Source organism: Nanorana parkeri, unplaced genomic scaffold (genome assembly GCF_000935625.1).
Source record: "Nanorana parkeri isolate BGI_ZX_2015 unplaced genomic scaffold, ASM93562v1 scaffold21, whole genome shotgun sequence".
In the NCBI taxonomy this organism is placed as follows: domain Eukaryota; kingdom Metazoa; phylum Chordata; class Amphibia; order Anura; family Dicroglossidae; genus Nanorana; species Nanorana parkeri.
The window spans coordinates 1213284-1237609 of NW_017306289.1; the positions used below are offsets into that span (position 1 = coordinate 1213284).

At 40.5% G+C, this 24326-nt stretch overlaps 1 protein-coding gene across 1 annotated transcript in view; it reads left to right on the plus strand.

Moving 5' to 3' along the window:
• ATP10A (ATPase phospholipid transporting 10A (putative)) overlaps positions 1-24326 on the plus strand; it is a 123903-nt gene that overhangs the window by 64824 nt on the left and 34753 nt on the right. Inside the window, exons 6-11 of the mRNA XM_018563400.1 lie at positions 797-927; positions 3990-4242; positions 12043-12260; positions 16756-16950; positions 17623-18181; positions 22841-22944. Of these exons, the coding sequence (XP_018418902.1) occupies positions 797-927; positions 3990-4242; positions 12043-12260; positions 16756-16950; positions 17623-18181; positions 22841-22944 (1460 nt within the window). The remainder of the gene's footprint in view (positions 1-796; positions 928-3989; positions 4243-12042; positions 12261-16755; positions 16951-17622; positions 18182-22840; positions 22945-24326) is intronic.

The window sequence follows — 24326 nt, forward strand, 5'->3', positions numbered from 1 at the left end:
TAAAAAAAAAAAAAAAGACGCTGTGTAAACATTTACTCAAACAGCAAAGTTGTTGTATGCCTCTATTATGGAAGCAGCAAACACAAACCCCCTACAGTTTCCTTATGGATAAATAAATTAAAATCAAAATAAATTAAATAAGAGACCTAGAGGATCTAGCACTTTTCCCTTCAGAATCGTGGTGAACAATTTAGGAAAATGTAGCACTGATGAATACACCACTTCAGCAGAATATTAAGCCGTATGTCAAGAAAGGTGAACTGCTCATATATTGGTATGCTGTTTAGAGCTCCTCCTGTGAGGTCTCCTGGGTTGTGCATTAACCTCCCATCTAACCCTCCAAAGTATAATTCACCCTTTGATGCAGTACAGCTTCATCCACCAGATCATAGAAGATTCCAGCACCTGACACTCCTTTTACTGAAGGCTCTTCCAACATCTCCAAAAGGAATTTCTTTGCTGATTCCTAAAGACGTACAATGTACTATCTGTATTAACAATGCTTTGCACTTGATATACATCTGACCCTTGTGCCTTGTAAATGCTGTGCTGTATCAGACCGTTACCACCTCTTTGTACCCTGTTTTATTATAAAACTGGTTAAGCAATTAAAAAAAAAAAAAAAGTAACAAAAAGCCTGGCGGCACATGATCCACCTACCACTGCTGTGCTAAATGGCTTGATAGTTAAAGAAGAGTAACCACAACTGTATGCCACAACCTACCTCCTTACTAAAGTATGGATCACTAGTAAAGCTATATTTCACTTCTTTTCACCATGTCTTATTTTTGGGCAGGTCATGCACTATGGGTATGGCAGTATGGAGAGAAGAGACCAGTGTTTGATGTCCTGGGAACTGATGGAAATTACGTGAAGCCCCTGCTTTCTGCATTGTATTTATTTTTCACTATGATCATTGTTTTACAGGTAACTTTTTGGAATATGTCATGAAAATGAGCATATGATGAACATAATTTTAAGTCCCAACTTTTAATTTGTATTTCTCCACCTAGTACTACTTTGTAGGATTAGTGCTAATCAAAACAATAACTAACAATAAAGGATCACAAATTACTTAAAGCAGAACTAAAGTTATTTTATTTTTTCTTGATAGTTGCAACCACTTTGAAATTGTAAGGTAAGCATTGTGTATGCATTTAAACGTACCAATCTGTGCTACCTTTTGCATTATACAGGTGAAACTCGAATAATTAGAATATCGTGCAAAGTTTATTTCACTAATGCAACTTAAAAGCTGAAACTAATATATGAGATAGACTCATTACATGCAAAGCAAGATAATTCAAGCCATGATTTGTCATAATTGTGATGATTATGGCTTACAGCTCATGAAAACCCCAAATCCACTACCTCAAAAAAGTAGATTATTACATGCAATCAATAAAACAAGGATTGTACAATATCAGACCTCTGAAAAGTACAAGCATGCATATGTACTCAGTACTTGGTTTGGGCCCCTTTTGCAGCACTTACTGCAATTACTTTTGCACGATATTCTAATTATTCGAGTTTCACCTGTACATATTCCATTTAATCCATATGCCTTCTTGCCTAGTCTGTTCAGCAGGACTAGCGGGAGGAGATGAAACAGTGCTACCATCTGAAGGAATGGATGTAAAAAAAACATTTTTTGGCAGGAACTGGTCGTGTAATAAGGCAGTTCTGTTCAAACACAAGGCTCCTTTTTTTTCTCCCCCCCCCAACACTTGTTACTTGTTTGAAGAAAAAAAATGCGACAGTTCACAAATTTGAAAGGGGAACACAGGGCTAAGAGGAGCCATATTGTTCTGTGCAGTGCCCCATTATGAAAATACATGGGAGCATAATGACATACCGTACTATGAGGGAGGTGTAAAAAGCCTATGATCTCTGAGCTGTTAAAGGAGAACTATGGGGTAAGTGTTTGTCACCATAGTTCTCAGGTTCACGGGAGGACTTAAACTAGCGTCCTCCCTAGACTCAAAGCTCAGTATACCGCGAGCTACAGCTCGCAGTATACTGAGGTGCCGCAGCCGGGACGGATCCCAACATTACTGTCGAGATCCACCCAGCTGTGTGATTGACAGCTGGCTCTGCCTATCTAGAGGCAGATCCAGCTGTACCCGCCCCCTCCCCCGTCCGTTCCTCCACTCAGCTCTGGTGGATCGGAGAGGGGAGGGGGGAATCCCTGTAGGGAGCCGTGACTGACGTTCACGGCTCTCTGCAGGGACAGGATCGAGAAGTGAGCGAGCAACGGTATGTGTTCGCTCACTTCCCGATCTGTTGAGTCGGCATGTGACAGTTTCATTGTCACACGTCGGCTCGAATTATGAGGTTGAGTGAAAATCACTCACCTCATAGTTCTCCTTTTAAGCTAACAGAATTGGAGCCAACAAGTTATATAAATCCCAGGTCCTGTTATTGTTTCTGTACAGCAGGTGAGCAGCAAGACCTTCTGGAAAAGCAACAAGACACAGTTTTGGATGTATGCACTATATTAAAAGAACAACTTTAATTGTACCTAAATTATGACCTTTTTGCCAACATCTGACTTTTTCTAAGATTAAATTAAACAATTGCCAAAGAAAATGAAAAGAAATACAATACTAATGTTCTGATGTGAAAAGTAACTAACTTTTAGGATTTCAGGATTTTTTTATTTTTGTTTGTACTGAGGCAAGGCAAGCATTTTACATAAATAACATTTCATCTCCTTTTACATTTGTAATATCCACCCATTGATTGCAGCACTGATTGTTGCAGTCAGGTTGGTTTCCAACATAGGAAATTTCTAACTGCATATTTGATTGGGGTGCAGTTTAATTGGCTCATAAGCCACAGTGTTATTAAAGTGACATTAAACCCTCAGATTTTTTAACATAAAACAATACTGTAATGTGTGCCTTACTGTAATCCATGGTTGTTTCCCTTCTCTTTGCTGCTCTTCCTTTTTAAATCTGTATCTCTTCTCATGCTGGGCAGAACTTCTGTTTTGCAGCAGACTGCCTTGTCTCTGAAATGGATACATGGGGGGTGATTTACTAACCTAAACACACGCACGCACCAGGTGCGTGTGATTTTCACACAGCAAAATGTATTTATCAACCAAAAAGTCTCTAAAAGCATATTTCCACTAATGCCATATATGGAAAAATCATGCACATGATGCATATATAATGCTGCTTTACAGTTTAGACAAAAATGGTTAGCTCATGCATTTACATTCCTGCATTCATCAACGCAAGCAACACAACATAGAGCTAATTTACACAACATCACCTTGTAATTCATGCAGGGCTTTGCACAACACACCTGCTGGGTGTGTACACACTACAAAGGTGTTTAGATTCCACCCATAGATCATGCTGGGAGGGAACACACTACAGAGGTGTATACATGTTCGTGGTGTGTTTTATAAGGTTAGTAAATCAACCCCATGGCGTCTGTGTGTAGGTTCACAACCTGAGCCAGCACTACAGGAAGAGGCACTCAGCTGCAAAGGGAAGTTCTCCCCCAGCATGAGAAGACATGAGGATTTAAAAGGAAGAGCAGGAAAGAGAAGAGAAACTACCATGGATTACAGTAAGGCACACATTACAGTATTGGTTTATGGTAACAAATCTGAGGATTTAATGTCACTTTAAGGCAGTCAGGGCATACCACCGGTTAACCAGACAAATTGCGCTGCTTACTCGTGTTTGGGCTGGTCTTTCCTGGTTGTCAGGGAGCAGGGTTCTTCAAAGATCAACCTGACCCTAACAAGTGCCAGCAGTTTCCTCCTGCTAAGGTATGGGCCAGATTTGTAGGTGGTTGCTTTCTTTTTTGTATGCTCGCTTCTTTTGTCTTGCTGCAATGTTTGAATAAAAATGTGGTCTCAAGTAATTTTGTATGATTTTGTTATAGTTATCTATCATATAACAAATTTGATATTGAAGAGAGCTTTATACTGACTTGATATTTTCATTTTATTTGCTTTGCTTAAATGACAGGTTCTTATTCCAGTGTCCCTCTATGTTTCCATTGAAATTGTTAAAATCTGCCAAGTTTATTTTATTCATCAAGACAAGGACCTGTACGATGAAGAAACAGACTCTCGGCTACAGTGCCGTGCCCTGAATATCACTGAAGACTTAGGTCAGATACAGTATATATTTTCCGACAAAACTGGAACACTAACAGAGAATAAAATGGTCTTCAGACGCTGCACAGTCTCTGGAATAGAGTATTCTCACGATGCCAATGGTAAGATAACTTTGTTTTGGAAACCAGAATAAATGTGCAAGAGCCAAATAATCCAGGGCAACATATTCATGATTTCTTGTCTTTGTGCCCACCTGCACTTTGGCCCTTCTGTATTTAGCACTTTTGAGAGAAATGCGCAAGTCTGCCCACCATTTATCATGTGGTCTGTGCACTGACACTTCTGTTTTAATGTTAGATAAACCTTAGAGTATGTGCTTTTCAGATTGAAGTCTTCCAGTTCTGAAAGAGTATTGACACATTAATTGGCCTCTTTAACCAGTTGACATCCGCGGTGTTAAACCCCCTTCCCATCCAGGCCATTTTTCAGTATTCAGCGCTGCGGTACTTTGACTGACATTTATTCCGTCATGCAGCGCTGTACTGAAATTAATTTTATACCCTTTTTTGGGGACAGATAGAGCTTTCTTTTGGTGGTATTTATTCACCACTGGGGGTTTTATTTTTTTACTATATTAAGGAAAAATTACCGAAATTAAAAAAAAAAAAAACAGTTTCCCCTATATTAAATGATAAAACATTTATTATTACCCAATTTTTTGGTAAAATATAAAAGATGGGGTCACGTCGGGTAAAAAGACACTAAACATGTCAAGCCTTAAAATTGCGTGCGCGAAACCTCAAAAAACGATAATACCCAAAATTGGCCCTAGGCGACGCTTTAAAAGCTGTTACCGCTCATCAGTTTAGTGTGATCAGTGATTGATGGCCCTAAAATGATTGCTCTCACTCCGACGTTCGCGGCGATATGTAACATGTGTAGCGCAATTGTAATTTTTGCGCGCTGGGGCACCGGACGCGTATTTCCGTTTCTAGGCGCGTAAAGTGGGGGTGGGGGAGTTAAACATTTTGGGGGGTTTTTTTCCCCTTTTTTTATATGTGGCTTTTATTTTATTTTATTTTGTGTTGCTTTTCTTCTTTTTTATTTATATATATTTTTTTGCACTTTTGTTATTGCTATTATATAGGGGGATAACAACCCCCTATATAATAGCAAAGGCACACTGACAGGTCCTCTTTATGGAGATATTAGGGGTCTCTAGGACCCCTAATATCACCTATGGACCCCAAAAGAAGCTGATAAAGCAGAGATCTGCTTTATCAGCTTCTTCTCTCTCCAGATGACTGACAGGTGAATGCGGAAGTGATGTAACACACATCACTTCTGCATTCACAGCCCGGACGGGGATCAGCAAGGAGCTGATCTCCCGTCCTCCTCCTCCTGACGCCCTCGGAGCCGGTCCCGGGATCCAAGATGGGGCAGCGGATCCCGGGAATCAAGGTGAGGGGTCAGGGGGGGAAAAAAAACCGGAAGCGCCGACCGGGCGGGGGGGGGGGGGTGCCGCGAACGAGCACATATAGGCGATCGGCGGGCTATGGACCCGCTGATCGCCTATATGTGAAACACCCGGTACCGGGTGTTTGCATTGGACGGGTCTTTTCTGCCCGTGCGTGCCCGCTAGGGGGCGCGCACGAGCAGAAAAAAATTGCCGTCTGGAGACGGCAACCCGCAGATGCTGCAGTGCCGTCCGTCCGTTTTTTTACTACGGGCGGACGGCAAGAGGTTAAAGAACATCTCCGCAGTGTAAGTGCACCTTTTGGTCTAGGGGCCAGAATAAAGAAGATGCACTCGCCTAATCCTCAGTCCCATGGCATTGAGTGCTCAGCCCCCAGAGCTGTGGAATGTCCTTCAGCGTCTTCACATCAAATGCAAGTCCGTGGAATTGTGTTAGACGTGATGATGCCATCCGTACTTAGACCGCTGGAGTCGAGAGGAGAGGCTGCGGGAAACTGTCTAGCAGTCGGCAAGGACTGATGATCAGTTAAGTATCTCTCTTCGTCTTGTCTTTTTTTTTTTTTTTGCACCTACACCAAAATGAGCCTTTAACCCATTTGGTGCGTGGTAGCCCCACTGCAAAGGTTAATTTTTGAAATGCCGGGGGTTCTTCTTTAACACTGCGACTTTAGCAACAAGAGATGCATCGGGAGTCATTTACTCTGTATGCTTCATCAGATCATGAAAACTTCGGCAAGTGCTGCAAGACCACCCTGTATGGCAAGTAATCTTACAAGGCAGTTCAATTGCAGAAATATCTCTGGTATTCCCAAGAAGTATTTAAAGTCAATATGTGGCCCATCAGTATCTGCATACAATCTCTATAGGATGAACTAGTATGTGATGGGACTTCACTCCTACTGTTTTGTGCATGCAGTGCTGTCTCTTTTGCTGCCTTGTTTTGCTCCGAACATTTGAGTAGTTTGAGTACCCAAGGTTTTACCTGGGATTCTGAGTGATGGTGCTGCAAAGCAGTGCAATGTATCGGACTCCAAACGCAAGGGGAGAACCATTTCAGGGTGCCCTGTAGTGCTCCCTCTCAATGGCCCGACACTGACAGCCTGGAAGTTTGCTTCCTTCTTAAGTCCCTAAATTTTTTTTGAGTCTTTTAGCTCCTATGGATGTGGCCCCCTCCTAAGTCGTATCCTGGGAGGATTTTACTGCAGTTATGCAGAATTTCACGAACCAAATTGACACTATGATTGCTAAATCTAACCGCAGTGGCTATAAGTGTACCTCCACTCCTTCCCCTACTGAATCATCTAATCTGCCTGCACCTTTAGCAGCCTCTATGCCTTCTGCTAGAGAGGCTCTATCAGACAAAGACTCTCAAAAATCCTTGCCAGATTATATTGAGGAGTCACAGGAACTGCCATAGCTCCTAGGCATTTTTGCTGTTATGTTGCTTACCAGATTAAGAATGGTAGAACGGCCTTACTCCAAGACGTCCTGTATGGAGAATGGAAACCTTAAAAACCACCACCTCCCAATGTTTTGCAGACCAATATCCATTTAAGGAGGCCTTTTTTAAGATGTGAGCCGTTTCCACTGTTTTGGCAGTGTCACATCTTAATAAAGTGTTGATTCCTGTAGAGGATGTGCCAGTGTTTAAGCATCCCATAGATAAACATTTGGATATTCTTTTGACAACCTTGCAATGCCCTGCTATATCTGTGATGTTGGTCTCCCAGACATTAGTGGAATAGATTAAACCCTTAGAAAAGGATTCAGTTTTCATTTACTCGGATCCCCCCCTATTCATAGTATGCTTAGAGATCATGCTGGATGCCCTAAATTAGTGCATAGACAGGTTAGTCGATGTCTCCCCTCTTATTTCCAGAATGAGTTTCCGGTCAGTGAACGTGAAGAACTTTTTGGCTAAAAGCTTGGCAACATTTGGAGCTGCATTAAACACCCTATACAAATAAGTCACTTGATTAGCCAAGAAGAATACCTTTTGTTTCAGGGGCTTAATTCCAACCTTTTCACAGTTCCAAAACCAAATAGGGGCATTTGTCCCATCTTGAAACTCAAGGCTCTAAATGTCTTAATTTAATCCCCAAAATTGTGCATGGAATCTGCCAGGTCTGTTTTTTCTCTTCTTGAAGGCCTCTGTAGACATCAAGGACATGAAGTTGCATGTCTCTGTTTTTCTATTACATCAGCGATTTCTTTTCTTTGCTCTGGGCTCCCAACCCATGTGCTCACCAAAGGCCCTACAAAGGTTCAGTGGGATCCCAAACCTTCAGAAGTCAGCCTTTGAGCTGGCTATCACTTGGGAGTGTTTGGGTCTTATCTTAGACACAACTCAAGCTAAATATTTTCTTCTCCAGGAGAAACTTCAGACTTCTCAGCTTAAACAGCGGACTCGGCTCATCTGTTCAAGAATTGACAGACCTCTTTGCATATGCATGAAAGTCATGACAGGAAGATTGTAGCTTCCTTCTAGGTAGTGCTATTTGGCCAGTTTTGCTCCAGATCCCTACAAATCAACATTCTGTCATTGTGGGACAAGTCTGTTCAAACTCTGCATAAACTGATTCACCCATCTGTGTGGACCACGATGGTCTTTGGCCTGGTGGATTACCAATCCAGCTCTGCAGTTTGGGATATATTTTCTTCCCATCTTTTGGAGGATCCTCACAATAAAAATCAGCCTGACTGCTGGGTAGGAGTCCTAAACCATCTCGCCAGTGCTGGAGAATTGGATGCTGGAGAAACCCAATCAACATTCTGGAGCCCTGGGCAGTTTTGTTCTCTCTTCAATGCTAGACATCCCTACTGGTGGGTCATCTGATTAGCTTCCAGTTGGACAATGCCACAGCAGTGGCATACATCAACCATCGGGGAGGAACCAAAAATCTTGCCATGCCAGGAGAGGTTAAAAGGATTCTGTCTTGGGCAGAACTTCATGTTCCAGTCTTGTCCACCGTTTGCATTCCTGGCATGGACAGTTGACAGGCGGACATTCTCAGTTGGCAGCACCTGGATCTGACAGAATGGGCCATACACCTGGAGATGTTAAGTACCTGTGTCTCAGGTGGGAGATGCCAGATGCGGACCTCCTGGCCTCCAAGTTCAACAACAAACTGGTCAGGTTTGTCTCCTGGTACAGAGATCCTCTAGATCAGGGGCGCCCACAATTTTTGTGTTAAGATCTACTTTTCAAATGACGAGCTACATGAGATCTACCAAAAAAAAAAACCTCCCTTGCTCTCTCCTGGCTGTCTCTCCTCGCTCTCTCCTGGCTGTCTCTCCTCGCTCTCTCCTGGCTGTCTCTCCTCGCTCTCTCCTGGCTGTCTCTCCTCGCTCTCTCCTGGCTGTCTCTCCTCGCTCTCTCCTGGCTGTCTCTCCTCGCTCTCTCCTGGCTGTCTCTCCTCGCTCTCTCCTGGCTGTCTCTCCTCGCTCTCTCCTGGCTGTCTCTCCTCGCTCTCTCCTGGCTCTCTCTCCTCGCTCTCTCTCCTCGCTCTCTCTCCTCGCTCTCTCTCCTCGCTGTCTCCTGACTCTCCTCGCTCTCTCTCCTGGCTGTCTCTCCTTGCTCTCCTGTCTGTCTCTCCCCGCTCTCTCTCCTGGCTCATCTTGCTGTATTTTGCAAACAGTGTAGTGCAACAGGCTGTGTAAACTAATATTCTTTGATGTAATACGTAGCACTTCAACCACCAGTATCCACCAGAAAGGTGTCGGGGAGCTTGGCTCAGCAGACTCAGGCTAATAGGTAATCATGTGTGCACAGCTAAATAAATACAGTATATGGAAGTCTTGTCTGTTGAGGCCTGGAGCCTCCTTTCTTCCTATGATGGTTTCAGCTTTTCATGTCTACCAGGACATTGTCCTTTTATTGCTCTGTCCAGCTCCAGAAGATCAGAGGACTATATCAATTTCTGGATGATGTTCGTGCTATTGGATTCTAGTTCATGGTCACTGCTTCTATTAGGAAGATGTACTCAATTTTTCATTTCTGATGGTCCATGCAAGGAGGAAGCAGCTTCTCGCGCCACCATTTCTCAGTAGCTCAGACAAGTAATTGTTCAAGCCTGTAGTCTCAACAATCGGCTTCCACCCTACCTTGTCAAGGGACACTACTGGATTAGTGAGTGCTTCTTGGGGTTTGCAGCATAAGACAACTGTTTTCCAGGTTTGAAAAGACTGCGGCCTGGTCTTCTGCTCGCATATCCTTTTTAAGTTCTACCAGGTGAGCGCTCTAGCTGCAGCTGACACCAACTTTGGACATAAGGTCCTTCAGACCGCTCTTTGAACTGTAGGCCGTCCTGAGATTTTTTTCTGATGTTGTTTTTTAGTGGGCCTGTTAGCATTTTAATTGCTATGCTTCCCACCCGTGTGTTGGACTGCTTATGTATGTTCCAAATGTTTTTGAATCCTGTGTCCCTCAATGAATGCAGTTTTTGTACTGCTTTGTTAAAAAACTAAGAAATTATGCGAGTGGGAGGGTTACACCAAGCTGGTCACTGTTGTTTTGTTGGCCAGTGTTCAATTGCCCCTGTAGGCTTCTGTATAACCCAAATGTCTTTTGAATCCCGAGTCCCTCATTGAGTATATTTAATCCTATTTTTTTTTTGTATGTGCAACCGATTAAATTAATATTTTCTGTTGAAATTATAAAGTCTAAGACTTAAATGCGTACTAAACCACTTGTACATACAACATTTTCCATACCATGGCAGTCCATTACATATTTAAACCAAAGCTGTTGTAACTGTAAGTCTTGCCTTTATGCAGATTGATTCCTTCCTTTTGAATTTAAGTGACTTAGAGCCAAGGTTGCATAGGTAAATGCTTTTTATGTGTGGAGTTTTAATATTGACCTTTATTAGTCATGGCACTGTTGACGTTTAGCATAACGGCATAAACGCCCTGTAAACAAAAGCAGTTGTTCACGAGTAAGTTGATTATTCTGTTTTTGTGCGAGTTATCATTATCAATTACAGTAAAATCTTAGCATATCTAGAATAGCAAACAAAGCCTTAGGCAGCCTTAAATGATGAAAACCTTAATTTCCCCATTCACATTAGGGATTCAATTTGTGGGACAAATGCTTAGTAAGCTACCTGAGCATCCCTGCTATCCACAAAACAGAGCCATCTGTGCAACTAATGTTTCAGCTGTTGGTTCTCTCTTGCGCACTCCAGTGCCCCGTGAGATGGGCATCTGTTTTACTTTTCTCTCATTGCCAAAGCAGGGCTGTGCTGGCTCAGAGCTTTATTATTAGACATTGCTGCTGCAGCAATCAATATAAAAGTGCATTAGTTGGTTCCCCATCTTTCTTCATGTCATCAGCATTAAATTCTCACCAGGAAATGTTTTCCCCAACTACTGATGCATTTCTGAGCATTGAAAAGTTGTAATTTTTTTTTTTTTTTTAAGTGTTCTACCCTAATAATGTGACCTTCATGTGAAATACTATAGCGTGAGGAAAATATCAATATTCATGCTATAAAGGAGTCTGCATGGGGGTTGAAATACAAAAAGCTATATGAAATTTGGGATCTGGTGCACAGAAACTCCTGTAAAGCCTTACTGAAGCTTATTTAATAACATTCAGCTGAGCCTACAGTCTTTATTCAACAGTGAATGTAATATGCTCATACATTGTGCTTTAGTTTATATAATGCAGCAATGGCTTTTTGAGATGTGCCCCATTTATTCCCATTTTAAGAAATATAAGAAGTTAAAAGCATAAGCTTTAGTGTAAATTAATTTTTGTAAGGTTTGGTATCTACTGGTGCTGACTGAGTCACCGTAAAAATAATTTGAGTGAGTAAAAAAAAGATGTATGAATAATTTGCTGTCAGAAAAGATTATAGAACATCATTACATATTTCCTTTATAGTCTTTCATTTTGTCGACAATTAAACTTGTGTTTTATTTAATGCTTTAGAATTCCTATAACGTCCTCCATTTAAAGCCTGCGAAGAAAAACGCCTATTAGACATTTCAAGCAAACCAATGTGTTTTAATAAGAGAGATTTTATAAAAATGCAGCAGGAGTTTTAGTAGCACATAATGTAGGCTTACCTAAAAAAAAATCATGCATGCTTCAAATATATGTTTACTTGGAACAGGTTTAAAGGAAGCTTCACCACAGATAGGTAAAACATGTAGACTAATTTGATAGGGGACAGAATAATGCATCATAAAGTGCACACAATCATTTCCCTGGAAAATGTTAAGCTATAGTTTCAGCAGATTATATACATGTCTGTCTCCTGTCTATCTATAAATCTCTGACCAAGAAAAAAAAGCAGGTCAGGAGTTATGATCATTCTGTCAGCATGTGTTACATTCACAAATACAAAGAAAATACATTGACATCTGCACGTTTGGTGTGCGATCCTATGGTTGTCAAGTCAATGGAATTAGGTTTAGTCCTGAATTGTTTATTACTTCCTTTTGGCATCTAGGTTTTATTACTTGTTTTATGTTTACAGCAAAACGCTTAGCAGCCTATCAGGAGGTAGAGTCGGAAGAAGAAGATAATGGACCAAAAACGGCAACACTTCCCAGGAGGGACAGCTGTGGCAGCCATCACAGTGTAAAAGCAGTTCACAGGAGTCAGAGTACCAAGACCCACAGACGGACTGGCAGCAGAGCAGAAGCTATGAAGGCCAGTATCCTTTCAAAGCACACGGCCTTCAGCAGTCCCATGGTATGTGAATAAAGCCATTCAATACATTTTTTTTTAGGTTCCTAACCAGCCAATAACGTAACACATTGTACCTTTTATTTGAAGAGGTATTCCAGAATTAAGGAGATTTCACCCCTTTTCAGGCTACTATATGCACCAACATGATGCGGCGACACATCTACCTGTGTCATAATGACTGGAAGCTGCAATTTAAGATTTTGCCTGAAGGTGGAGCCCAGAACTAACAATTTATGCTCTGAATATTCATACATGCTGAATATTAATGAAACTAGTTCTGTATTAGACCTATGTGCATCTAGCAGTGCGGATGGAGGTCTTTTTTGCCCATAAGGGTGTGATTCACAGGTTTTTTTGTTTTTTCCTTAATAAATATCCTACAAATTACCACTTTGTATATTTCATAAACATGGCTGTAATCGGCAGTGAACGGGTATATAGCGGCTTCTTTAGCGGGATTGGGTTCTCATTAGTAGATATTTGATTCTTTGTGAGTGATAGCTTGTTAGATAATATCCAGATCAGCGGTATCTTTCTTTTAAGTATTGTCTCGGATCATAAGGTGGGTTAGTTCTATCAGAGAGGGGCAATATATGCCGGCTGTGACTCTTCTTGATTTTTTGACCAATACATAGCTGGTTATAATTGGTTCTCTCTGATGGACAGTGTTAGAGTCTTCACCTTATATATGTGTACATGGGGATATTTCTTCCAATACGGTAGGCATAACTTGTTTTGCTGATTCGTGTTTTGCAGACCAGCGAGTCTAACCTGGTGGTCAGTTCTTCAATCTCCATTTCAGGATTGTCATGGGTAGTTGCGTGTTTTTTATTCCAGCATGACGTTCGTGATCTCCCTCTGGTATCCCCAATACGATTCCAATGTTAATAGGGTATCCAGATACCGCTTATGAAGGCAGACACTAGTGCTGTTAGATAGATCCAAGGTGTAGTGTCGATCGGGATACTGAAGCTGTGTAGCCGAAGTCCTACGGGTCATCCACCTAGTTCAGAGTGGCGTCTACGCGTTTCACCCCTCCCCTTGTGGCTTCGTCAGGACGTGCTGATTCACAGGTGTCGGGCACATATAAATGCTGTTCTCACCTGTGGACTAATTATTAATACAGTTTGCTTGCGTCATTGGGCTAGATTTTCTCCTTGCAAAGGAATTTCCATAGGCAACGGAGAGGTGGCTTATAAGAACATAATCAGTGAAAATATATAAAAAACAAAACAAAGAGCCAGACAATATGCTAATCACTGTGAGGAATGTATTTGAAGTGATGTAGGGACGGAGGCTTTCAACAATCTTTAGAGGGGTTCACAGGAACATATTAAGATTAAATTCGTTGTTTAAACCCATTGGTGCCCGGGTGTTTAATCTATAGACCCACATTTTTTTCTTTTTGGAGGAGAATGGTGTCAAAATCCCCCCTCCGTGGGGGCAGTTTTAATGCATACATGGCTTTTACCTTTAGACCTATTATTTGACCACCGTGGACTTCCGCAAAATGCATGGCTATAGGACTATCCTTCTCTTTTTTTCTTAATGTCGTTTAGATGTTCCCCGATTCTGATTCTGATCCCGATTCTGATAATTGTCTTTTTTTGTTTTTCCTATATAATATTTGTGACATGGACATTCGAGTTGATATATTACTTTGCTGGTCTCACAGTTGATAAAATTATTTATATTATAGGTTTTTGTACCTTCTGTATTTTTTAAAGTGTTTGTTTTATCCACCAGTGGGCATATCCTACATCTACCACAGGGAAACATTCCTTTTGGTTTATTGTGTCCTTGGTCTAGTTGTTTAGGTCTAAATTCCGAGCTTACTAGGGCATCTTTTAGGTTTGCAGCTCTTTGCGCTGTCAAGAGAGGTCTTGGACCTACTATTTTAGTTAGGTTTGGGCATAGTTCAAGAATCTGCCAATGTTTTGTCATGATAGATCTCGGTTTTTCCCATCCGGAACCGAATTTAGTAATCATTCTTGTATAGTTTTTTTTCCAGTTTAGGGACTTCTCTGGATTTGTCTCCAAGTAATTCGGTTCTTGTTTTTTCGTTTACTTTTGTTTTACTTTTTCTTAGGGTCCTATGCGAGTATCCTCGTTCCCTAAATCTTTTATATAGGGCTTTAGATTCATTGGCGTAATCCGTTGGTTTAGTGCAGTTTCTTTTAATTCGTAGAAATTGGCCAGTTGGGATCCCTCGCTTTAACGGTGGTGGGTGGTTGCTTGTGGCGTGCAGCGGGGTGTTTTGCTGCTGTTGTTTTCCGAAAAGTTTTAGTCACTATTTCACCATCCTCTACCTCAATAAGTAGGTCTAAGAACGAAAGTTGTTCATTACTGTGGCTGTAGGTGAATTTCAGGTTTCTCTCATTGATGTTCAGCTCTGAAATAAATATTTTTATGAGGTCCTCACCACCCTTCCAGAGTAGCAGTACATCATCAGTATATCTAAGCCAGACCATCGCATGTCTTAGATACAGTGGATGTATCCACGTATTTGAGAACTGAAAAATTACTTTCCAGAAGTTTCCAAATTCCAGAAGTTCCAGCAAAAACTCATTTTGTCGTGCCATTTCTGGATAGTGTTTTTGTAGGAATAATTCAACATACCACAACAGACCAGCTGTTGTATACTTTAAGTAATAAAAATGTGTATGGGTAGAGGGATAATATAAAAAAAAAAATATATATAATTTCCTGGCTCCCTCCTCATGTCAGCCTACGATGGGTCAGCTCCGCCCTCCTGACCCCCCACAGGACCACCCTCATAGCAGTTAAAAGAGGGTCCCTTACCATAGACCAGTGTTCTTTTTTTGTCCTCGCTCCGGCCATGATTAGGCTGGAGTTTTTCAGGTTTGAGGTAGGTATTCTGTGTGTGTACACATGTGGACAACTTTGTTGGTACCCTTCTACGATAAAAGAACCCACAATCTTCTCTGATTTAACTTTAAACTGACCAAAGTAATTGGCTTCAATCATTGTTCCATATTTAATAAAAATCAGACTTTGCTTTTGATTCAACTGAATATTTTAAGCAATAAATCAAATTAAATGCCATGGACATAAATGATAGGACTCTTAACATAATATTTTGTCAAACAACATTTAGATGCAAACAAGTGATTTTATGTAGCTCTTAGTGAGACTTCTGCACCTAGTAGGTAGCTTGGACCCCTCTTGAGCAAACTGCACCATTCCTCTCAGGTTTAAAGGGTGCCTTGTCCAAACTGCATGTTTTAGGCATTTTTTTAAGATGTTCAATAGGATTCAGATCACAGCTAATACAAGGGCACTTTAGAACAGGCCAATGTTTTGTTCTTTTAGCATTCTTAGGTGCTTTTAGAAGTGTGTAATTATCCTATTGGATGACTGAGACAGAGCTTTCCAACACTGGGCAATACTTTTTTCTCAAGAATTCCGAATGTACTTGAGATTTCATCGTGCCCTGCACACATTCAAGGCACCCTGTGCCAGACGCATCAAATTGGCCCCAAAACATAATCAAGCCTTCTCCATATTTCACAGTAGGTACAACAATCTTTTTTTGGAAATCTTAATTTTTAGAATTTTTTTTTTGGTTTGTGAACATAGAGCCGATTTGAGGAGTTTTGTCTCATCTGTCAGGATGGAGACATTCCTGAATGCATTGGGCTTGTCATTATGCATTGCAGCTAATTACAGCCTGACTTTTTATGTATTTTTCAACTGTGGGGTCTTCTTCCTTTGAGCTCACTGTTGCTGTGGAGTCTTCTTCCTTTGAGCTCACTGTTGCTCAAAAAGTAACAGATAATGCAATCCGACACTAATGTACCTTGACCTTGGAGTTTAGCATGGATGTCTTGGCTCTGTCTATCCTTTTGTTAAATCTGGGGTCGATTTTTCTTCTCTTGGGGCCACATCCAGGAAGGTTGGCAACACTCCCATGGACCTAAAACGTCTTATTAATGTTTGCAACTGTAGTCACAGGAGCATTAAGCTGCTGTTAGATATTATAGCCTCTACTCTTTACATGCTGGTCTATAGTTTTCTTTATGTTCTCCCTAGACAACTCCTCTCTTTTGCTTTCGGTGTGGTGCACACGATGATATCAAATAGAAAAATAATTGTATTTAAATTGGCTGACAAAATTGAAGACATTTGTGATACTAATTTCAAAAACAGTTTGAAAGATCACTATGATCTAGTTCTCAATTTTGTCTAGGGGTACCAACAAATCTGTCTAGGCCATTTTAGAAAAAGGCATTTAAAGAATATAGAGAGAATTACAACGTGTATGCATGTTTAAATGTAAACGTGTGTATGTATATGTACTTTTAGATTGTAAGCCGTCACGTGCAAGGCCCTCCTTACCACCTTGTCTAGAATTGTATTGTGATTGTAATGTCTTCCTTATATTGTAATATTGTAAAGCACTGCGCAAACTGTTGGTGCTATATAAATACTGTATAATAATAATAATGTATAATAAAACCTGTTTTCTTTTCTTAAGGAAAAAGATATCACTCCTGACCCAAAGCTTCTAGAAAAAGTCAGTGATTGCACTAAAGCTTTGAAGATTGTGAGAAACCAAGAAGATCTCCTCTCCAGGGTCACTCCAGAACTTATGGACGTGTTTGACTTTTTTGTTGCTTTGACAATTTGCAATACTGTTGTTGTAACTTCTCCGAATCAGCCTAGACAAAAGGTAATACGAGTGGACCTATTTTTTATGCAGTTTATAAAGCCCAACTCCAGCCAAAACTTTTATAACTTTGATGAAGTGAGCAAGAGTCAGATGATCATAGTTTTTTTGCGGTCTATGTCCTCATTGAAGAAAGTTTCCTCTCACTTCCACGCCTAGTGACAACTGACAACACAGGATAGAGAGCAGGTATCACCAGGAAAAGAAGTGACAGAAAAAAAGAGAGAGGACTTAAATATGGCATCCCAAAATAAAACTTGTAGTCACAAACAATTGATCTTACAGTGCCTTGTTCTGCACTTTGTGTGGGGATTGCCCTCTTGATAGGGGCAGAACTTTTGTTTCCTCGTGTCATTGTTTCCAGCAAGGAGAACACTGATCAACACTGTGACATCACCACAATGACACTGACGGTTTACAGCTTTGTGGCTTTTAGATTGGCACAAATACAGTAGGTGTCAACATTGGGCTTCCTTAATGCAACACATGTTAGGGCATTCAACAGTCTGCAAAGGACTGAAGGGGGCTTAACTCTGGTTGCTGTGAGTTATGACTTTATGACTTTTGCACATAGGTAAACAAGCTGACATTTGGTTTGGAAACAGTGACACTAAGTGCACATAATGGGCTTAACCGCCTTAATTTCCTCCTGTCTTGCTTTTTTTTTTTTTACAGGTTCGAGTCCGTTATGAGCTGAAATCGCCTGTTAAGACTATCGAGGACTTTATCCGTAGGTTTACTCCAAGCCGGCTAACTACGGGATCAAATAGTAGCAGTTCATCAAGTCTAGCTACGAGCAAATCTATGCAGAGAATTGGATCCAGTATTTTGTCCTCTAACTCAGTTGAAGGCAATTTTACAAAGTTAGAAGGAAAAATCTCTGGCTCTCCACAAACTACTGTTGGTGGTCAGGACTCTCAGCAAGAAACCAGTGTCAAAGGAGATGGACAGGAGGGAGAGTTGCGCTATGAAGCAGAGAGCCCTGATGAAGCTGCTCTTGTATATGCTGCCAGAGCATATAGCTTTTCTCTTGTTGGTAGACTGTCTGACCAAGTAACCGTGGAACTACCACATTTGGGGAGTCTAAGCTTTGAACTTTTGCACACCCTGGGATTTGACTCCACCAGGAAACGGATGTCTGTTGTTGTCAGGCATCCACTTACAGATGAAATTGTTGTTTACACTAAAGGAGCAGACTCGGTTGTTCTGGATCTTGTCCAGGAATGTCCTAAAGGTAGGAGTCAGTGTTTCTTGTTTTTTCTTTTATAATATTATAGATCTGATGCCGCACTGATGGGGTTAGGGGTAGATACATGATGGAGCATTGATCAAGCAAACTGAAGAAAATGTAGATGTGAATTGGGCTGCCGCTTAGTTTCAGCAAAGCATGCAACAGTTTTCCCATGTATTTGTGACCCCTCTGCCTGTAATCCTGGGCAGTAAACCGTAACAGATTTAGCAGATAAAGATTTTCACTTGAATCATATGCACAACATGGATGTGGTCATGGGTAGGTTTTATTCTATTGCAGTGTTACTAACAACATGGGAGAAATGTATTAATTAAGCTGCTTTAGTATCATAAAGCTGTGTGAACTCTGTCTTGCTGCGCCTGTGTAATACTGCCTCTTTTTTGAACAGAGTTGATAAATGTCACTGTGTTTCACTCCATGGATTTTTTTCCAGTGTAAATCAAGTGCTTCTTTTAAGTGACACTAAACTTGGGAGTTAAATCTCAAAATGCATTGAAGTACCTCAACTATTAAAAAAAAATGTAAAGTAGCCAGTACTCTAAACTCACTCCCGTGATGGACTTCAATCTCATTCAAATTGGTGAATTAAATGTGAGATTGTAGTCCATCACGGGAGTGAGCTTGGAGCGGTGGCTACTTTACAACACACACACACACACCATTGGGAAATGTAGCCACCCTCCAGATGAAAGGACAGTGTCAGTATGAATTCAGAGATGATTTGAGGATCTACAGCCAAGTGATACACAAATAAGATTAACTTTTAAGAAAAATGTAAGTAATTAAATGCATTTTTAAGATTTAACTCCTAAGTTTAGTGTCACTCTATGGCCTTGTTCACACCAAATACAGAACAGATCGGGTCAGGTTTCTGCACACGCACGCTAGTCTTTTCGATGTGTTTTCGGCTGAAAAAAAATTAAAACAAATTATTTTTTTTTTAAAGTTTAAAATGGGCTTTCAGTGCGTTCCAGGCATTTGCATGCGTTTTTTATGCGTTTGCAGATGCAGAGCAGGTAAAATAGGGCCTGCTGCAGTTTTTTCACCTGCTCTGGACCTGCACGCTGCGATGTGAACTGGAGCAAAAAATACCATTGGAATACATTGGACGCAGTTTTGTTCCGGTCTGCAACTAATCTGCTCTGCACCTGGTGTATACAAGGCCTAAGAGGATTATATTTGGTTTTGTGTTGCTTACAGTTCGTATAGCAGTCTTTTACTGAAAATTATGGCAACAGTTCTTGTTCTTTTGATCTGACATAAAATAACAGGTAACTATTAAAGCACAAATACAACCAAGGCAAATGTTTTAACAGAATGGGGAAGAGGTAAATCTGTCAATTTTTTTGTTTTTGTTTTCTGTGCCCCCTTTGGGAAATTTCCCCTCCCATTTGATGGGAAATGATCTTCATACAAGGAAGGCACGGCAGAGTGGGGAAATGGAAACTCAATGATGTTTGTGCCTTCCTGTCCTTATGACCCACATTCCCGTCTTTTAAGATAAAACTGAAAGGAAATCCCCCTAGTAGGATCCAGATAGCAATAAAATCCTTACCAATCTTTTCTTTCCCCACTCTATCCAAAACTTTAAAATGGAAATGGCTACACCACTACTCGCTCTCCCTAATAAATGACATGCATACCGCTAGCGTACAAGCCATTACTGTAAACACTTGTTCATCATTATGTTTCAAGTTCTTATTCACTGGTCACTGACATGTGTACAGTATATACATAATGTAATTTGTGATTTCTTGGAAATGACTAGAATGCCTTAAGGACACTGAGTACTAAATACTAGCTTCAAAGACGACAGTAAACAAAACAGTCTATACCAGACTGCAACAGATAATCCTCCTCATATTGTTGTATGGGAATATTATGTAACATAATTGGCTCTATATCTTAAATATCTTAAGTGAAACTGTTCCCCCACAAGCAGCCTTTCAGATTCTACTAGACTCTGAAAATGAATAGAAGAGAAAATTAATGGAAGACCCTGATTTAGTTGCTAGGAATAACAAATATCGTTCTTTTAGACATTTAGTTTTTAAGACCATTTTATAATAGTTACACTGTAGCAATTGGGAAGCTCTTCTTTTAAGATTTTACCTTCAGTTATACCTTCAGATGAAATCTTCTATTGCAGTATATCCATGATTTAGTTTTTTCAAGAGCCATTGCATTTCAGCTTTTAGCTCCATCATCCTCTGTAAACCTCAAGATGTCTGGTTATGGCTGACAATTTGCAAGGGCCTGTTGGTAGTGGGGAGATTTTTACATGGAATGCTCCTTATCTTAAAGCAGATTTCCCTTTTTACCAGAAATCACTATTTCTCTTTTCGTTCATTGGAGGACACAGCTCTGCTTTAGATAATCACAAACTGGGTATAATACTGTCTGAAAGGGTAGGACAGTAGGTACGCTAAAAAAACTAAAGATAGCTTAGGGGGCAGCTTCTGATGGTGGCCGGAACCCAGTTATTAGCCGAGAATCTAGTACATAGATATTTTTCCTCTGGCAAATCCTAAGTTCCTTTTGGATTTTTGTTTCAAGCAAGTTGCTGGCTTGTGGGCCATGGCAGGATAATATATAGCACCTCAGTCTGCAGTCAATGTGACTTCTGGCAACTCGTGCCAAAGACGTGGTGAGTAATGCTCCTTTCCATAGCCACCCCCACTCCCTTTTAATTTTTGCATAGGGGGTAAATGTATTGGAGTGTATGGAGGCTCTAGGGTTCCCCTTTGTAGGTTTACTGCTGAGTGTTAGACTATGTGCTATTGAGGTGCCTACACCTTTAAGACATGCCTGTCTAGCTGCCAGGGCTGTTTTTCAGTGTGTTATCCCTTTGAGGAGGAGCTTATTAAAAGCGGGTGTTTGCGCATTTGGTTAGAACTTTCAATGAAAATGACTTTTGCCAAGTAGAGGGGTGTCGTCCGTGGCCAGACACTGCTCAAAATTCAGGTAGTGTATAGCCAGCTTTAGTCTCTAAGCAAATCTGTCAGGTAGCCTCCTACCTTCCCAGAAATCTCAGTGCTATATCCACCAAAGCTTCCATCCACATGATCAATTTACTAATACTTTTTGTTTTTCTCACACAATTAGAATGTGTTTGGCTATTCCTCATGAATGTCTTTGCAAATATTGGTCGCAATGGTTTAGAGCTGTAGCAGTTTTCCAGTGCCACACAAAGGAGATTGTTTTGTTAATAACAGAAACAGACCTACCATATAAATTACCATGATATTTTTTGAAAACATTGATTAGAAAGGAAATTTGTTCCCGGGTCACAGTCATGTGGGACCAATCTTTTGAAGCAGTTCCCAGAGCAGAAAGACATGCAGATGGCATTCTCTGTCTAAAAATAACTGCAGGAGGTTAGTCTAGCATACAGATAGCTGTAAATAGGTGAAGTAGTGCATTGTTCCTTTTTTAAATTTATAAGGATATTTTTTTTTAACTCAATCTCCTATATTGATTGGAACATGTAAAATAAAGATACAGGTGTACAGGAAAAGGCAATGTGCAAAATATATAGGCTTGCCATACTTTTGACCAAATGGACATCTGCAGCTCGCTTCGGGGCTCTGTGTCTTTCAGGATTAATGCCAGTAACCCATTGGCTTGCCTACAAAACCGAATTGTGATATTTAGCAGAATGTTACTGCATTGTACTCAACTAAATGTGTCACAAAGCTGCATGTTAAATCTATGATAATAAATTAAAAAATGTATCTATATGCATAATCAGTACTAACACTGTTGTACATGTACTGTTTTTTTAAACTAAAAGCTAAAGAAATTTAAATTAACAGCCAATCAAGTATTCTTTCATATTGTGACATGCAAAGGATAAAGGAGAGCAGAAATCTGGTTGCTGCTATCTCCCTGTCCATTTCCTTTACTTATTTTAAACCAGTGTCTATATTCTGTGCAGGGGAGGTTTGGTATACTGCTCATCCTTTATCACCTCAAGCTTTTGGGATGGCTTAGGAATGGCACTGTAGTTGGGGTTTATCGTACAGGCATTTGGAAACTAATATATCAAAAATTTAAATAAAAAAACAAACATTTTTGCCAATAAGCTTCCCACACAGAGTACTGATCAACACCCAACCAGATGTGTCTTAACAAGGCTGGAGTTTCAGCTAATTTTAGCTATTACACAGTGGATGTCAGATTGACTACATAAGCCTCTTTGAGCATAAGCAGATAGACAGCAATTACATACAGAATGTATAAGTGTCCTTGGAGATTAAGTAGGTCTATACAGTTAAAAATGATGCATACTCGGAGCTGAATGTCTTAATTTGTATCTAATATGGTTGCGAACTTGAGCTCAATTCACACTTACATTTATTATATAGCACACACAGTTATCAAGCAATTGATGTCCTGTACATGAACAGCTCTTCCAGAAAGGGAAGCCGAATCAAAGCATCAATATGTAGTGTTCTTGTGGTACTATTACCACTGTGTGAACAGTGGCTGTTTCAATGGAATCATACGAACTGTGATGTGGTTTTAAATCCAAGACAGCTGACTGTGGTATAAATTACACAGTGTAACTTATCTTCTAACCTAATTGTTTCTTGGGAAAAGTGCAGTGTTGCTAATTTAGTGCTGTTTGTTTTTATTTAGACAATTCTGTGGGAAAGTACCAAAGAAGAATTCAAACCAAAACTCAGAATTACTTGAACTGTTATGCAGTTGATGGATTGAGAACTTTGTGTATAGCTAAACGAGTAAGTAACTGCAAGCTTTGCTTTCTAAGAGTGTATGTTTGCAGTTTGTGAGCAGACAATGCCGAATCCTATGAAGAAATTAAATGTTGAAAATTTAAATTGAAGAGGTTCAGTCCCCTTTTAATAGGTACACTTGAGTCTTGACTTTTTTTTCTCTACCCCTTTCCATCAGGGTTTGCTTTGTTCCTATCTTCCCAAATGAAGCCTTTCTGATGCCTATAACATTGCTGTAGATTTGCTTAGAGATGGTAAACTCAAGAGTTAAACCTTCAAATAAATTCAAGTACCTTAACGAATAACAGAAATGCATCTTATTTGTGTATCACTCAGCTGTAGATCCTCAAATCATCTCTGAATTTGTACTGACACCGCCCTTCCTTCTGGGGGGTGGCTACTTTTGTTCCCCATGGTCCCTGGGTGTGCTGTAAAGTAGCCACCGCTCCAAGACAACTCCTGTAATGGACTACAATCTCAATAAGAATGAGTAAACTAAGCCCTCATTCACACGAGTAACAGCCGGCCCCGTTGGATCCATGCTACGTGCACAGTCGTATCGGGCCGTTCCCGCGAAGGACAGGTGCTGCGTGTGGTTGTATGCAGCAGCCCGTTCTTCTCTATGGGAGTACACGGCCGTACGCTCACCTGAACTGCACGTCCATGCAGGTGTCCGTACTCGTACGCTGACGGGATGGAGCAGTGGCTACTTTACAACCCACACAGGGACCATGGTGGACTAAACCAATTCAGAGATGATTTGCAGATCTACAGCCGAGGGATACACAAATAAGATACATTTTTGTTAATAGGGTACTTGAATGCATTTTTAAGATTTAACTCTTGAGTTTAGTGTCACTTTATATGTGTCTCACAACCTCTGTTTCTTTGCCTCAAGGCTGTATAGACTACTCAAGGCTGTATAGACTACAATCTGCAGTATGAATGGTAAAAATTTGTCTGGTGGTGCATATATGGGATATGTATTTCCAGCAAGAGGAAGTACTAATTAATACGCAGTACAATAAAAAAAACAGCAAAAATGCCATAGCCCAAATGTGCTAATACACATGCCAGCTGCCTGGTAAACAACAACACATTCTTCACCTCTATTCAGTTGATATAACCACTGTGCTGTTGAGTTTTGTGACTGGGTGTCTTATGCCCACATTTGACACAATTTTATGTTTCCCATGTGCACTACATAATGTGCAAACCTAACAAAAAAACAAGGCTATGCAATCTCACTATAAAGTATTCAGCCATATTCAAAATCATTTAACATTTTTGGTAGACTACACCATTTTGATTTGTCCAATGTGTACAGTACATTTACAGGTACACACATTTTATTATCTAATCAGTTGGTTAAAAATGCAGTCTTATAA